Source organism: Capra hircus, chromosome 17 (genome assembly GCF_001704415.2).
Source record: "Capra hircus breed San Clemente chromosome 17, ASM170441v1, whole genome shotgun sequence".
NCBI lineage: Eukaryota > Metazoa > Chordata > Mammalia > Artiodactyla > Bovidae > Capra > Capra hircus.
Window position 1 is genome coordinate 59,168,427 of NC_030824.1, and position 16,063 is coordinate 59,184,489.

Sequence of the window (16,063 nt, forward strand, 5' to 3'; positions counted from 1 at the left end):
AGCTCTCTCTCCACTGTACAGTTCCCATCATGATAGAAAATGCTGTCCTTTCTGAAAGAGTAAATCTTGACCACACACCTCTCTCTAAAAATAGCCCCATTTCTCTATTCCTTTTTATCACAAAGTACATCATAACCACAGTCTATACTTCTTGTCTCTAATTCTTCTCTTTCTGTTTCCCTTAAGCCTACTCCAAACAAGCCTTTGCCCCTGCCCTCTACCAAAACCAGCCTGTTAAAGATTAACAGTAACCTCTGCATAGCTTAATTTCACAGTAAATTCTCAGAATTCACTTACACAACTCCCATCAGCAGAATCTGACATGCATACATGTTAAGTCGCTTCAGTCATGTCCAGTTCTTTGGGACCCTATAGACTGTACCACACCAGGTTCCTCTGCCTATGGGTTCTCCAGGCAAGCATACTACAGTGGATTGCCATGCCCTCCTCCAGGGGATCTTCCCTACCCAGGGATCGAACCCAAGTCTCTTAAGTCTCCTGCATTGGCAGACAGGTTTTTTACCACAAGCGCCATCTGGGAAGCACTGGTGTCAGAATCTGACACCACTCATCATATCCTCCTCCTTCAAACCCCTTCTTCACCTGGCTTCCTGGATACCATGCTCTCTTGTTTTTCCTTCAATCTGATTAATTATACTCTCTCTGTTGCCTTTGCTGCTTATTCCTCATTGCCTTAACCTCTTAATGTTGGAGGGTCCCCAGGCTCCATCCTTGAACCTTTGCTCTTTTCTGTCTGTGGAATCTCATACACAATCTTGGCTTTAAATATCATTTATTCATTGATGATGCCCTAATTTACATCTCCAGGTTTAGGCCAGTCCCTCAACTGTCAAGCCTTGTATCTATAATTGCTCACTGACATCTTCAGCTGGATATGTAATAGGCATCTCAACATACCAAAAAAAAAAAAAAAGTTCTCCATGTTTACCATATGGCTGACATTACAAGTGTTCATCAATCCAGTTCCCCTCTCCTTGAGGGCACAGGAATATGGTAAGGCCACACGACTTGTTCTGGCCAATGTAATGTGAGCAGAAGCACCACATATCACTTCCAACTGAAAAATAAAAAGTCCATTTGTGATTCTCTAAGCTCATTGGAAAAGGCCCTGATGCTGGGAAGGATTAGGGGCAGGAGAAAGGGACGACAGAGGATGAGATGGCTGGATGGCATCACCAACTTGATGCACATGAGTTTGGGTGAACTCTGGGAGTTGCTGATGGACAGGGAGGCCTGGTGTGCTGCGATTCATGGGGTCGCAAAGAGTTGGACACGACTGAGCGACTGAACTGAACTGAACTGAATCTCTCTATCTCTGTTATGGCACACCTAAAATGCTTTGTGCTCCATCCAGATGATGTACCTTCAAAACATAAGCCTCCACTAACCAGGTTTCCTTAGTAATGGCAAAGATCTTCCCACTGACCCACATGGGACAGGTACCATTAGCAAGAAATAACCCTTTATGCTTAACTGAGATTTTGCAGTTCTTAGTTATCACAGTATACTGTGGCTACCCAGACTAAACAACCCCACATATCTGCTGTCACACAGCACTCTTCTCCACGTCAGCAAACTCCATCCTTCCAGCTGCTCAGTCAAAAACCTTGAAGTCATTCTTGACCCTTTCTTTCTCTCACACCCCACATCCAATCCATCAGCATATCCTGTGCCTTCAAAATACATTACGGAAAAACCCAAATGAACTTTTTGGCCAACTCAATAAATACAGAATCCAACCACCTATTAGTTTCTTCACCACCATTCTGCTCTTCAAGAGACACTGCTTTGAAAATGAAAGACAAACCAGACTAGGAAAAACATTTACAAGGCATATATATATATATATAATGAAGGTCTTGTATCCAGAATATAGAACTCTCAAAGCTCATCAATAAGAAAGCAAAACACTCAATTTTGTAAAAAGCAAAATTTTAGCAGACATCTCCCAAAAGAAGACATAGATAACAAATTAGCACGTGGAAAGATAAAAATGCTCACCATTATTAGTCACTGGGTAACACAAATTAAATAAAAATCACAATGAGCGTGGGAGGTAAGAGAGATTCAAGAGGGAGGGGATATATGTATACCTATGGCTGACTCATGCCTATATATGACAGAAAACAACACAATATTGCAAAGCAATTATCCCCCAATTAAAATTACATATATCCTGCCTCATTCAAAAGTATTCTTTTCTTGGACTACCCTGATGGTCGAGTGGTTAAGAATCCACCTGCCAACGCATGGGACACAGGTTCAATCCCTGGGCTGGGAAGATCCCGCGTGCTGCAGGGCAACTAAGTCTGTGTGCCACGACTCCTGACCACGAGCTGTAGGGCCAGAAAGCTGTAACTACTGAGCCCTGCGCTGCAACTACTGAAGCCCAGGTGCTCAGAGCCCGTACTCTGCAATAAAAGAAGCCACCGCAACCAAAAGTCCCAGCACCACAACCAGAGAACTGCCCGGGCTCGCCGCAACTAGAGCAAGTCCACGCAGCAACAGAGACCCAGCACGGCCAAAAATACATGAATTAATTAAAAAATGTTTAAATTTGTATTCTTTTCTGAATGATAAGATATCAGGAGAAATAAGCGACTACAAAGCAGAGTCCCTTGGTACAAAGTCGCAGGGCCTCTCAGCCAAGAAGAACCACCTATAAGCAGCTCCCACAATGGACTACTGCCATCCCGATACATAAGCACTCCTCTTTGGCTACGGTTCCCCAGGATAATTTCTCTGAACTCATCTTAAAAACCTGGCATCATTTCTCCTTGTTTAATACCATCTTCACCTGCCATTAAACTTTTACTGACCCTTTTTCCATGACCGTAGTTTGCCCTAAATATTTTTAAGAGCTGAGGAATGGCCATAGCAGGTGTCCTCAGTTCACGAGTCTTGGATGTAAAAGCCCCTTGGCTTGGATTCTTTGTCCTCTGTCTCCTCATTGCTCACTGAAATAGAAAAATCACGACCTATCTCTGTTTCATTCACCTCCCTTGCTCTTCTCCTTGAAATCCTAAATTCCACTCATTATTGTCAATTTTAGCCTCTTTCTAACACATGAATCTACCCACTTCTTTCATAAGCTGCTATAGTTAAGCATTTTCTGTGATGTGATTCCTTTGTCATAAAATAAAATATAAAATAAAAGGATAGCACCCACGTATGTTTAAAAAAGCTAGTCCCATGACTCACCTCGTTTCCACCAACTGCCTTGGTTAATATCACCGCAGAAGACACAGGTGGAGGCATGCAACCTACTGTCTGCAACCTGAAATAGAAAACAAAAAGCAACTATAAGTAGGTTTCTTTTTTTTTCCAATTATAAAATTTTCACTACATTCATTCTAAAACAGCAGAGCTAGGAGAACATTTATTGGGGCACACGTCCTGTCGAGTTCAGACAAATCTGTATGAGCCAACGCGGCTTAGTAGAAACTCTCACTCCATGCCACAGATTTGAGTGATCTCATTTTTAAAATTATTTAAGCTCTTATACAATTCAAAAAACAGTCAGATTATGGTGAGTGTGGTGATCGAAAATAACCCAAACAGTTTATCATTTGGTAAGTGTATATAAGCTTAGTTATGTTCAGGTATCTTTTCCTTATATGTTTTATAGGAAGGCTTTTGGCAAAAATAAAACTTTAAAACCTCTTGCAGGGCTTCCATGGTGCTTCAGTGGTAAAGAATCCGAAAGCCAACGGAAGAGACATAGGTTCAATCCCTGATCTGGGGAGATCCCACACGCCGTGGAGCAACTGAGCTCGTGTGCCACAGCTATTGAGCTCTTGCCTGGAGCCAAAACTGAGCCCACATGCTGCAATTACTGAACCTTGAACACCCTAGAGCTTGAAACAAGCGCCAGTACCGCAATGAGACATCCATGTACCTCAACTAGTCAGTAGCGTCCATCACCAAAACTAGAGAAAAACCTCAGCAGCAACAAAGGCCCAGTTTAACCAAAAATAAATAAATAAAGTTACATATATATTTTAAAAAACCTCTTGCAAAGTTCAAATGTATTTACCAAAAACACAAGCTTACATTTGCTAATTCTTTTCCACAAAATAGCAATTCTGAAACTTTCATCTCATAAAAGATATTTTCATGTTGCTATAATATCATTGTAAAAATAGGCATGACACAATCATATACTGCAAGGAGGTCCAGCCAGTCCATCCTAAAGGCAATCAGTCCTGAATGTTCATTGGAAGGACTGATGTTGAAGCTGAAACTCCAATACTGTGGCCACCTGATGCAAAGAACTGACTCATTGGAAGAGACTCTGATGCTGGGAAAGATTGAAGTCAGGAGGAGAAGGGGATGACAGAGGATGCGATCGTTGAATGGACATGAGTTGAGTAAGCTCCAGGAGTTGGTGATGGACAGGGAAGCTTGGTGTGCTGCAGTCCACAGGGTCACAAAGAGTCGGACATGACTGAGTGACTGAACTGAACTGAATCATATACTTCTTAGATTCAGACCCTGTAGTAAATTCTAGTGTCTATTCTAAATTTGGTTCTTATTAATTATGTATATACTCCTTAGATCATAATTAGAAGTCTATTCTCTTAGTTTAGAATAGAAAAATATATTGCATCACAAGCAAATGAAATTATGAGTAGTGAATCCAAGTATTAAAGATAAAAAGACATTATTCAGCATTCATACAGAATATACATTCTGGGGACAAGGAGAAAAAGGCCCAACTAAAGTGGAAAGTTTATACAAGGAATCAAGGACACAGAGTACCTGACTAATATTTGAAAGTAGGATCACAGGTGATTTTTTATTCTCTTTTGTAATAATGTATTATCTAACATTTACAAATGAATTTATATTAGCTCTGAAATAAGAAAAAATAAAAGTTTTCGTTAATTTTGACTGAAGACTTAAGAAAAATCCTTATTTGGAATTTCAGTTGAATTCACATGAATATAGCAATTTTTTTTTTTTTTTTTTTTGGCCATGCCTTGTGGCTTATGGGATCATAGTTTCCATACCAGGGATTGAACCTGGGCCCTTAGCAGCAAAAGCATAGAATCCTATCCACTAGACCACCAGGGAATCCCCAAATATGGTCTTCTTTTAAGATCTATTTTCCCAAATGATGTTCAAGTAGTGTCTGATTATGAATTTCCAATCTCTCACCCTTTCTTGTGATCAGCACCATGAATATCACTAACACTTGCTAGACTTTTACCATTTGTAATAGATACTGTTCCGGACAATAGACACATTACTCATTTATCCCTCATGAGTATTTAAGATAAATACTACCATTCTCTTTCCGAAAACTGAAGTTAAGAAAGGAGTTAAGTGATACAACCAAACTCACAAAACCGCTTATCTAGGATTCAGTTACTCCTGAATCCAGGGACAACAACTTTAGCAAAGCCTGTTTCTCCAGCCTCTGCCTTCTATATTCCTTGCCACCAAGACTAGAGATAAGCCCTCTCAGGTATTTTCAATCTTTCTAGCTTTTCCAATCTTTCCCTCTCATCTGGCCCCTTCCCTTCTATGTACAAAGGAGGAGAGTTCTCAACATCTTAAAAAAAAAAAAAAAACCCACTAATCTATACATTTAATATATATGCTTTCTATAGGTAGGATACTACACAAGGGTATTAAAGAAAAAGTATAAGGCATCATTTCTGCCTGCAAGAAGGCAAAACATTCAACACACAAATGTAGATAACTAACCTCAAAATTAGCACTGTTTCCTCAAGATACAGTCCTACCGTTATCACTGCGGCTCACTGCTGTGCTCCACTTGCTTGGCCCCAAAGCTCATTCCCTCTCTACTCCCCTGGAATCGACTTTTGACCCTCCTAGTAAAAGTGTACGTGCCTGCGCATGCTCAGTCTTGTCCGACTCTTTGCAACCCCATGGACTGCAGCCCGCCAGGCTCCTCAGTTCATGGGATTCCCCAGGCAAGAGTACTGGAGTAGGTTGCCATTTCCTCCTCCAGGGGATCTTCCCATCCCAGCGATCACACCCAGGCCTCCCATGGACCCTGAATTGGTGGGCAGATTCTTTACCACTTGAGGCACCCGGGAAGCCCCTCTAGTAAAAGCAGTAACCTTATAAATCCCCAGAAATCTCCCAGTCACCAGATTCAACATCCTTTTCCCTACATCCGTTCTTCTTACCCCCTTGCTTCTCAAAGCACTCTATTCTCCTGGCTGTCATAGGACAGCATCATTCTAGTTTACCTTGTGTCTTAAATAAACCCGTTCAAGTTTTTGCTGGCTACTCCCGTCTTCTTCTCAATCTTATTTTCAAACCTGAACGGATAAGAATACTTAAAAATTTCTATTGCTAAACCCAGCCTCCATTCCCTCGATTGCTGCCTAAGACTACCACCTTAAACTAAACACGTCTAATACAGAATTTATGTATTTTCAAAGAAATCAACTTTGCATCTCAATTGGCTTATCTCTGTCAATGGATCACTTTACTCCTAATGAACTAGCTTGAAACTTTCGAGTTAAGTGGAGCTCCAGTCTTAATAAACCAATCAGTCACCACAACCAATTTTCCACTGTTTTCCATGACTGTTGTCATCATCCCCCTAGACTTTTTGCCCAAGTCTAGACATATCTAAATGCCTACTCAGTGTTCTCTCTACCTCCACTCTTTCCTTTTAACACAAAAAGGTAAGGGAGTATGTACTCAGAATACATTTATTTCAGTGATTTAAACAGGATCCTGATACAGAAGTCAGCAACTCCCTCTAGTTAACATACTAAGTGTGTACTCTCAAATTGGGAGGGGACGGGAGAGAAAAATGAGTGAGGAAAAGCTTTCTCTAAGTGAGGCAGACTCAGTCTATGCTCCTTTCAGTTCAATATCCTGAGCTGCAGAATTGTATGCTTTTTTTATATTTACATATGGAGATTACAAGCCCTACGACATACCCAGGACAATACTATCAGATAATCTTCCTTAATGACCATTCTTGAGCATGTGTTCTCGTGTTTAGCACATTTAAGAATTCTCCATCATCCACAGATTTAAACTCAAACTCTTCAGATCAGTAGGTCCCACCTTTTGCAGCTTGGCCTAAAGGAAACTTTTTATCTTTCTCACCCACTAATGCTTCATGTTTGAATTCTCTACTTTAGAGGTACACAATCCAGGCTGAACTTCTTCCCCTCAGTTCAGTTCAGTCACTCGGTCATGTCCAACTCTGCAACCCCATGGACTGCAGCACGTCAGGCTTCCCTGTCCTTCACCAGCTCGCAGAGCTTGCTCAGGCTCACATCCATCAAGTCGGTGATACCATCCAACAACCTCATCCTCTGTCATGCCCTTTTCCTCCTGCCTTCAGTCTTTGCCAGCATCAGGGTCTTTTCAGATGAGTCAGTTCTTCACAACAGGTGGCCAAAGATTTGGAGTTTCAGCTTTAGCATCAGTCCTTCCAATGAAAACCCAGGACTAATCTTCTTTAGGAAGGACAGGTTGGATCTCCTTGCAGCCTAAGGGACTCTCAAGAGTCTTCTCCAACACCACAGTTCAAAAGTATCAATTCTTTGGCGCTCAGCCTTCTTCACAGTCCAACTCTCACATCCATACATGACCACTGGAAAAACCATAGCCTTGACTAGACAGACTTTTGTTGGCAAAGTAATGTCTCTGCTTTTCAATATGCTGTCTAGGTTAGTCATAACTTTTCTTCCAAGGAGTAAGCGTCTTTTAATTTCATGGCTGCAATCACCATCTGCAGTGATTTTGGAGCCCCCCAAAATAAAGTCTGATACTGTTTCCACTGTTTCCCCATCTATTTCCCATGAAGTGATGGGACCAGATGCCATGATCTTTGTTTTCTGAATGTTGAGCTTTTCAGCTCAGTTCAGTTCAGTCACTCAGTCATGTCCGACTCTTTGTGACCCCATGAATTGCAGCACGCCAGGCCTGCCTGTCCAACACCAACTCCCAGATTTCACTCAGACTCGCATCCATCGAGTCAGTGATGCCATCTAGCCATCTCATCCTCTGTTGTCCCCTTCTCCTCCTGCCCCCAATCCCTACCAGCATCAAAGTCTTTTCCAGTGAGTCAACTCTTCGCATGAAGTGGCCAAAGTACTGGAGTTTCAGCTTTAGCATCATTCCTTCCAAAGAAATCCCAGGGTTGATCTCCTTCAGAATGAACTGGTTGGATCTCCTTGCAGTCCAAGGGACTCTCAAGAGTCTTCTCCAACACCACAGTTCAAAAGCATCAATTCTTCAGCGCTCAGCCTTCTTCACAGTCCAACTCTCACATCCATACATGATTACTGGAAAAACCATAGCCCTGACTAGACGGACCTTAGTCGGCAAAGTAATGCCTCTGTTTTTGAATATGCTATCTAGGTTGGTCATAACTTTTCTTCCAAGGAGTAAGCGTCTTTTAATTTCATGGCTACAATCACCATCTGCAGTGATTTTGGAGCCCAAAAAAATAAGGTCTGACACTCTTTCCACTGTTTCTCCATCTATTTCCCATGGAGTGATGGGACCGGATGCCATGATCTTCGTTTTCTGAATGTTGAGCTTTAAGCCAACTTTTTCACTCTCCTCTTTTACTCTCCTCAAGAAGCTTTTTAGTTCCTCTTCACTTTCTGCCATAAGGGTGGTGTCATCTGCATATCTGAGGTGATTGATATTTCTCCTGGCAATCTTGATTCCAGCTTGTGCTTCATCCAGCCCAGCGTTTCTCATGATGTACTCTGCATAGACGGTAAATAAGCAGGGTGACAATACACAGCCTTGATGTACTCCTTTTCCTATTTGGAACCATTCTGTTGTTCCATGTCCAGTTCTAACTGTTGCTTCCTGACCTGCATACAGGTTTCTCAAGAGGCAGGTCAGGTGGTCTGGTATTCCCATCTCTTTCAGAATTTTCCACAGTTTATTGTGATCCACACAGTCGAAGGCTTTGGCATAGTCAATAAAGCAGAAATAGATGTTTTTCTGGAACTCTCTTGCTTTTTCCATGATCCAGCGGATGTTGGCAATTTGATCTCTGGTTCTTCTGCCTTTTCTAAACTCAGCTTGAACATCAAGAAGTTCACGGTTCACGTATTGCTTTAAGCCAACTTTCTCACTCTCCACTTTCACTGTCATTAAGAGGCTTTTTAGCTCCTCTTCCCTTTCTGCCATAAGGGTGGTGTCATCTGCATATCTGAGGTTATTGATATTTCTCCCGGCAATCTTGATTCCAGCTTGTGCTTCTTCCGTTGTATCCAAATCTTTGTGACTCCATCGACACTAAGCCCACCAGGTTCCTCTGTCCATGGGATTCTCCAGGCAAGAATACTGGAATGGGCTGCCATGCCCTGCTCTATGGGATCTTCCCCACCCAGGGACTGAACCCACATTTTTAAGTCTCCTGCATTGGCAGGTGGGCTCTTTATCACCAGCATCACCTGGGAAGCCCCATGTCCTACTGCTGCTGAATATGTTCTACATATCCAACTAAACTGAACATTCCCTGAATACAAGGAAAATGTTAGTCTTTTCCAACTTCTTGAGTGTTCTATGAAGGGCAGATACTCAGTAAACACTGGGCTCGTTTGGGGTTTTTTTGGTCATACTCTGCAGCACATAGGATATCTTAGTTCCCATCTGGGGATCAAAGTCATGCTCCCTGCACTGAAAGTGCAGAGTCTTAATCAATGGACCACCAACAAAGTCCCAAATACTGGTTCTTAAGACACATCATACATTGTTGCTCTAAAATGATGTCATCATATTTATGTAGCATTTTATAATTTCTGATGAAATTTTACATCATTCTCCCAAACTCAATTAAAACAGCACCCTTGATTCTCCCTCTTGTCCTAAACTTTCTCCCCCAGCTAAGTAAATGATGCCACCTATCACCCAGTAGCTCATACCCCAAATCTAGATGTCATCTTTGACTCCTCCCTTTCCTTCTCTCTCTACACTCTATCCACCCATGGGTTCTGAGAGCTCTAATTTTAAAACATAATCTCCATGCATCCATTTATTTCTACTGCACTGCTACCTCACCACACTAACCTCCGAGATGGTCCCCAAGCTTTCTCTCAGGCTCTTCTACTATCTGTTCTCCATACCAGAACTAGAAGAATCATTTGCAATACAAATCAGAACCACCTCACTCTCTTATTTAAATCCCTCCAGTAGCATCACAAAATAAAAACTGAATGTTTTTCCATAGCCTGCAAAGCTCTATGAGAAGGGTCCTGTCCACCTTTCCAACCCTAAGTCATATTACTCATCCTCTACATCATTAGGCTTTGATCATCACTGTCACTTTCCTGACTCTAGAACATTCCAGGCTTGTTCCAACCCTTACACATTCTAATTTCTTTGCCTAGAATGTTCTACCCCTAAAACTCTGCAGTGTAAATTAATTACCAGTCTATCCTCTCAACCATTTTCAACCATATCACACAGTTTTACTTCACATCATTTGTCTCTATCTTGATCACGGATTTACTTGTTTACTGACAATCACACCAAGAATGTCCTTGACATACAAAGCTAACTGGCACTTGCCAATTTTGTTCACTGTTGTTTGCCCAGTACCTATAATTCCTAGCGTATAATCGGAGCTAAATAAATAACAAATGAATGAATGAATAAGTGATCTCAATTGATGTCTCCCAAATAAAATAAGCAGGCAATAAAAATATGATTATCTTCATTTTATAATTATAAAACATCTTCCCTGGTAGCTCAGTTGGTAAAGAATTTCCCTGCAGTGCAGGAGACCTGGATTCAATACCTGGGTTGGGAAGATTCCCTGGAGAAGGACGTGGCAAACTACTCTAATACTCTTGCCTGGAATATCCCATGGACAGAGGAGCTTGGTGGGCTACAGTCCATGGGATCGCAAGAGTTGGACATGACTTAGAGACTAAACCACCACCAAAATTACAAAATAGGGAAATTGAGGTTTCAGACTAGTTTAAACCTAGTCTAGGTTTCTGACTAGATTAAAATGCAACCTTTAGGCCTGGAGTTCAGTATTCAAGCTGTTATACTATGATGCTAAAATGTGGCTAGCTTTAAACCACTCCAAATAACTTTTAAGTCATTTAATCCTTTTAACAAACATGGCAACATTTTTAATGGGAAAAAAGATTTTAACAAAAATGTATTGGTAATTCAATTATCCTATCAAACATAAAACAGAGCAAGTGAAAAAGTAAATGTTTGTCCCCTCTCTATATTTTTTATTTCCTATATATTTTTAAAAACATGTAGTATTTAGTAAGATATAGTGTGCAAAAGTTAAAGCACCCAACTTAGAGCCTACATTACACACACAAACACAGATCTTACATCCTCTAGTGCCTTCCATTTTTCTCCTAACAGAAAACTGTCTCTCCTGGAACCATAAGATTAAGTAAGAGCATTATCTTTTAAGATTCTGTCATAAAATTCTCTAATGAACTTCCTTGATGAAACACTATCATTTTTAGGAATAATAATAATGTTAAAACTGTTTTTATTTCCTTATATCACACATAAGCCCTTTCATATACAGTTGCCGCAGAAATGATAAAGATGCCCCATTAAAAGTGGACCCTTCAAAATATTTAAACATACCCTTTTAAAAGCCATTCATTGATGGGTGTGATTGATAAAAGCTGAAGAAAAAGCCATACTGCTGCTGGGAAGAATGCAAGTGTAAAGATCTGAATAAAAAGATGCAGTTTTATATGCACCAAAGCACTTGTCAGCTCCTGTGAAAATGAAGGACACAAAATAACATAGGTAAGAAAACTATTTCTGAAGAGAGACTGCTGCCAAAACAACATCACATGAATTAGGTTTTTAACTGAGATACAGTGAACATACAATGTTGTACTAGTTTTAGGCATACCACATGATGATTCAATGCGTATAGTGCAAAATGATCACCACAGTAAGTCTAGTTAATATCTATCAATTTGGAGTTATTTCACAGCTAAAGTTTTTGCCTATAAGCATACGCATAAGAGATAGACTTTAAGAAAAAAAAAACTCTTCATCATAATTATGTTTTTATATAAAACTTATGAAACATTCTCATTTCTATCAAATATAATACACCATAACAATTTAGATTCATAAAATTCTGGAATACAACTAAGTTAACTACCTTAACACTAGCATAGATTTCAGAATTGCTGACACTATAAACACATGGGATGCTACAGAAAAATCCACATAAACTTTTTGGCTAACTCAAAAGAATAAAATCTTGTTTAAAAATTTTGGCAGGACCTAGCATTTTAATTAAATTTGATACCCTTTATTCATTACACCAGACCTGGCAAGGCCTCAACTTGGCAAGATGTTATTAAATCTATACACAAATCATAATTTTTTAAAATGTTTTTCCCAATAATATTTTATAATTCCAAAGGGCTCTTTCCCCAAAATCTACTCACTAGATTTTTTTTAATGGGTCTAGTATTACCTTTTTATCATGTGAATACATGTAATACAAAATAAGAAAACTATAAACCAGTATTTCTTTACTCACTAGATTTCTCTGTTAAACTTACTGAATAGCAGAGCTCTGTGCCACGCTCTGGGCTTGCCATTTTTATGTATGTTACCTCATTTAATCCTGACAACAACTCTATTAGGGAGATATTATCTGATGAGAACATTGAGGTTGAGAGTGAATCAGAATCAAAACCATTTCTAGCAAGCTATCAAACCCATGCACGCCTGTTTCTACCACCAAGTCACACCATTGCCCCAAGAGGGAGAAGGTTTGCATGGAGACATGACATACCAGGAACATGTGAGTCTCGCAGCTGGAAAAGGATGTAACATTAAACTCTGGGATTTCAATATGTTCAAACTAACAAGCATTTACATTTGAATTTCTTTGGGTTATGTGATTATTCAGAGGAAATGAAACAAATTCAGAAAGTAACAGAAAACATATGAAACATGCAGTCATTAAAACACATTCCAAGATTCCACAGAGTCACCGGTTATAAACTTAGCACTACAATGTCCCCCACCTTCCCTAGTTCAAGTTAAGTCATGAAGTGGCCTCAGAGACATTAGTCACAGTTTGCTGCTAAATCACTTCAGTCATGTCTGACTCTGTGCGACCCCACAGAAGGCAGCCCACCAGGCTCCCCCGTCCCTGGGATTCTCCAGGCAAGAACACTGGAGTGGGTTTGCCATGTCCTTCTCCAATGCATGAAAGTGAAAAGTGAAAGTGAAGTCGCTCAGTCGTGTCTGACTAGTAGCAACCCCATGGACTGCAGCCCACCAGGCTCCTCTGTCCATGGGACAGTTTACAGAGTAATAAATAGTAGGTTAATGCAGACTCATTCACTGATCACCACTTTCTGCCATCTGTCTCAGCAGCTCCCACCCTTCATCTCTCTATGTGAAGACACACTGGGAGACATGTAGATTCAATCTCAATACATCTCTAAAGGCACAGGCATCTGTGGAACTTCTGGCAACCTGGATCTAACGGAGAATAACACTGGGCCAACCTCAAGCCACATTAGGTGCGCAGATCAGAGCTCACATAAAAGGAGCCATCTTACACTGAACCAGAAGTTTCACCCCAGAAAAAATTTGAGCACCAGCAGCTGGAAAAATTCTCAGTAGTCTTGAAACCAAATCTCACTCAAACACACTCAGAGGGATTCTACAAACAGCAAATAACTATCAGTGGGTTTTTTATTTTTAAAAAATTAAAATGATTAGCCAGAATGCAGTAAACAAAGGTACTGGTATACACTTCTCACAGGAATATAAAATGCTTTAACTTTTCTGAAAAGTAATTTGGGAGAGTATCTCAAGGACTATAATATGACTCATATTCCTGCATTTCAAAATGTTTTGGCGAGGCATTTCACCTAAGGATATAAAAAGTGGTTACAAGCATTTATATATAGAAAGAACTGATAGTCACAGCATTATCTATTATAGTAAAATCGGGAATCAACGTATATGTCCAAAAGGGGGAGAATAACTAATAACTTAAGGTAGCAACAGAGTGTTAAGAGCTATTAGAAAATATGCTAAAACTGTGTAGACCACCCCAATATTCATCTGTGTTGATCACCCCAGCGCAGCACTGTTTACAATAGCCAGGACATGGAAGCAACCTAGATGTCCGTCAGCAGACAAATGGATAAGAAAGCTGTGGTACATGGAGTATTACTCAGCCATTAAAAAGAATGCATTCAAATCAGTTCTAATGAGCTGGATGAAACTGGAGCCTATTATACAGAGTGAAGTAAGCCAGCAAGGAAAACACCAATACAGTATATTAATGCATATATATGGAACCATGAACTTCCAGATGTTCAAGCTGGTTTTAGAAAAGGCGGAGGAACCAAAGATCAAATTGCCAACATCTGCTGGACCATCGAAAAAGCAAGAGAGTTCCAGAAAAACAGCTATTGCTGCTTTACTGACTACGCCAAAGCCTTTGACTGTGTGGATCACAATAAACTGTGGAAAATTCTTCAAGAGATGGGAATACCAGACCACCTGACCTGCCTCTTGAGAAACCTATATGAAGGTCAGGAAGCAACAGTTAGAACTGGACATGGAACAACAGACTGGTTCCAAATAGGAAAAGGAGTACGTCAAGGTTGTATATTGTCACCCTGCTTATTTAACTGATATGTAGAGCACATCATGAGAAATGCTAGGCTGGATGAAGCACAAGCTGGAATCAAGATTGCCAGGAGAAATATCAATCACCTCAGATATGCAGATGACACCACCCTTATGGCAGAAAGGGAAGAGGAACTAGAAAGCCTCTTGATGAAAGTGAAAGAGGAGAGTGAGAAAGTTGGCTTAAAGCTCAACATTCAGAAAAGTAAGATCATGGCATTTGGTCCCATCACTTCATGGCAAATAGATGGGGAACCAATGGAAACAGTGACAGACTTTATTTTTTGGGCTCCAAAATCACTGCAGATGGTGACTGCAGCCTTTAAATTAAAAGATGCTTGCTCCTTGGAAGAAAAGCTAGAGAGCATATTAAGAAGCAGAGACATTACTTTGCCAACAAAGGTCCATCTAGTCAAAGCTTTGGTTTTTCCAGTAGTCATGTATGGATGTGAGAGCTGGACTATAAGGAAAGCTGAGCACCAAAGAATTGATGCTTTTGAACTGTGGTGTTGGAGAAGACTCTTCAGAGTCCCTTGGACTGCAAGGAGAACCAACCAGTCCATCCTAAAGGAAATCAGTCTTGAATATTCATTGGAAGGACTGATGCTTAAGCTGAAGCTCCAATACTTTGGCCACCTGATGTGAAGAACTGACTCATCTGTAAAGACCCTGATGCTGGGAAAGATTGAAGGCGGGAAGAGAAGGGGACGACAGAGGATGAGATAGTTGGATGGCATCATCAACTCAATGGACATGGGTTTGAGCAAACTCCAGGAGTTGGTGATGAACAGGGAAGCCTGGCGTGCTGCAGTCCATGGGGCTGCAAAGAGTCGGACATGACTGAGCAGCTGAACTGAACTGATATGAAAAATATGTCTACAAAAAGAGGACAAAAATTCACACAATGCTAAGAGCAGTTATTTTTATTCTTTCTAATGTTTCTACATGGGGAAATACTATTTTTGGAATCATGAAAAAAGTTATAAAAAATGTAGTTAAAAAAATACAAGCTGACCTGATAAATGACAATTAGAAACAACTGACATTGTATCAGACTAATGGAACAGTAAAGACCAGAAAAATGAATCACAAGGGGCTACTATGTTGGGTCATCAAGGGCTTCTTAACAACATGAAGTTAACAGACATGAATTGTTTCCAAGAAAGATTCCAAGACGGTCACAAAAACGCAATGTTCTATATTTTTTATATCTTTTTCATACAATCTTAAAGATAAAATAATGTAGCAGTGGAAAAGAAAAAGCAAGTAAACACTATAAAATTCAAAAGAGTATTACTCCAAACATATCCATGTAGAATTTAAGGCCACATACTTAAATAAACACTATCATGAATAATTGAAAAGTTGATTTCACATGACATTTTGTTTACTCACATGTAATACAGGT

At 40.2% G+C, this 16,063-nt stretch overlaps 1 protein-coding gene across 5 annotated transcripts in view; it reads right to left on the reverse strand.

Moving 5' to 3' along the window:
- The window catches only part of SLC10A7 (solute carrier family 10 member 7), a 302,825-nt gene that overhangs the window by 275,511 nt on the left and 11,251 nt on the right, over window positions 1–16,063 (reverse strand). For 3 of the 5 annotated variants that reach the window (XM_005691203.3, XM_013970505.2, XM_018061585.1), the window contains exons 3-4: window positions 11,614–11,750; window positions 3,223–3,298 (exon numbers count right to left, since the gene is read on the reverse strand). In XM_005691203.3, coding sequence (XP_005691260.1) covers window positions 3,223–3,298; window positions 11,614–11,750 — 213 coding nt within the window. The remainder of the gene's footprint in view (window positions 1–3,222; window positions 3,299–11,613; window positions 11,751–16,063) is intronic. The other 2 variants (XR_001919409.1, XM_018061586.1) reach the window with 1 other exon arrangement.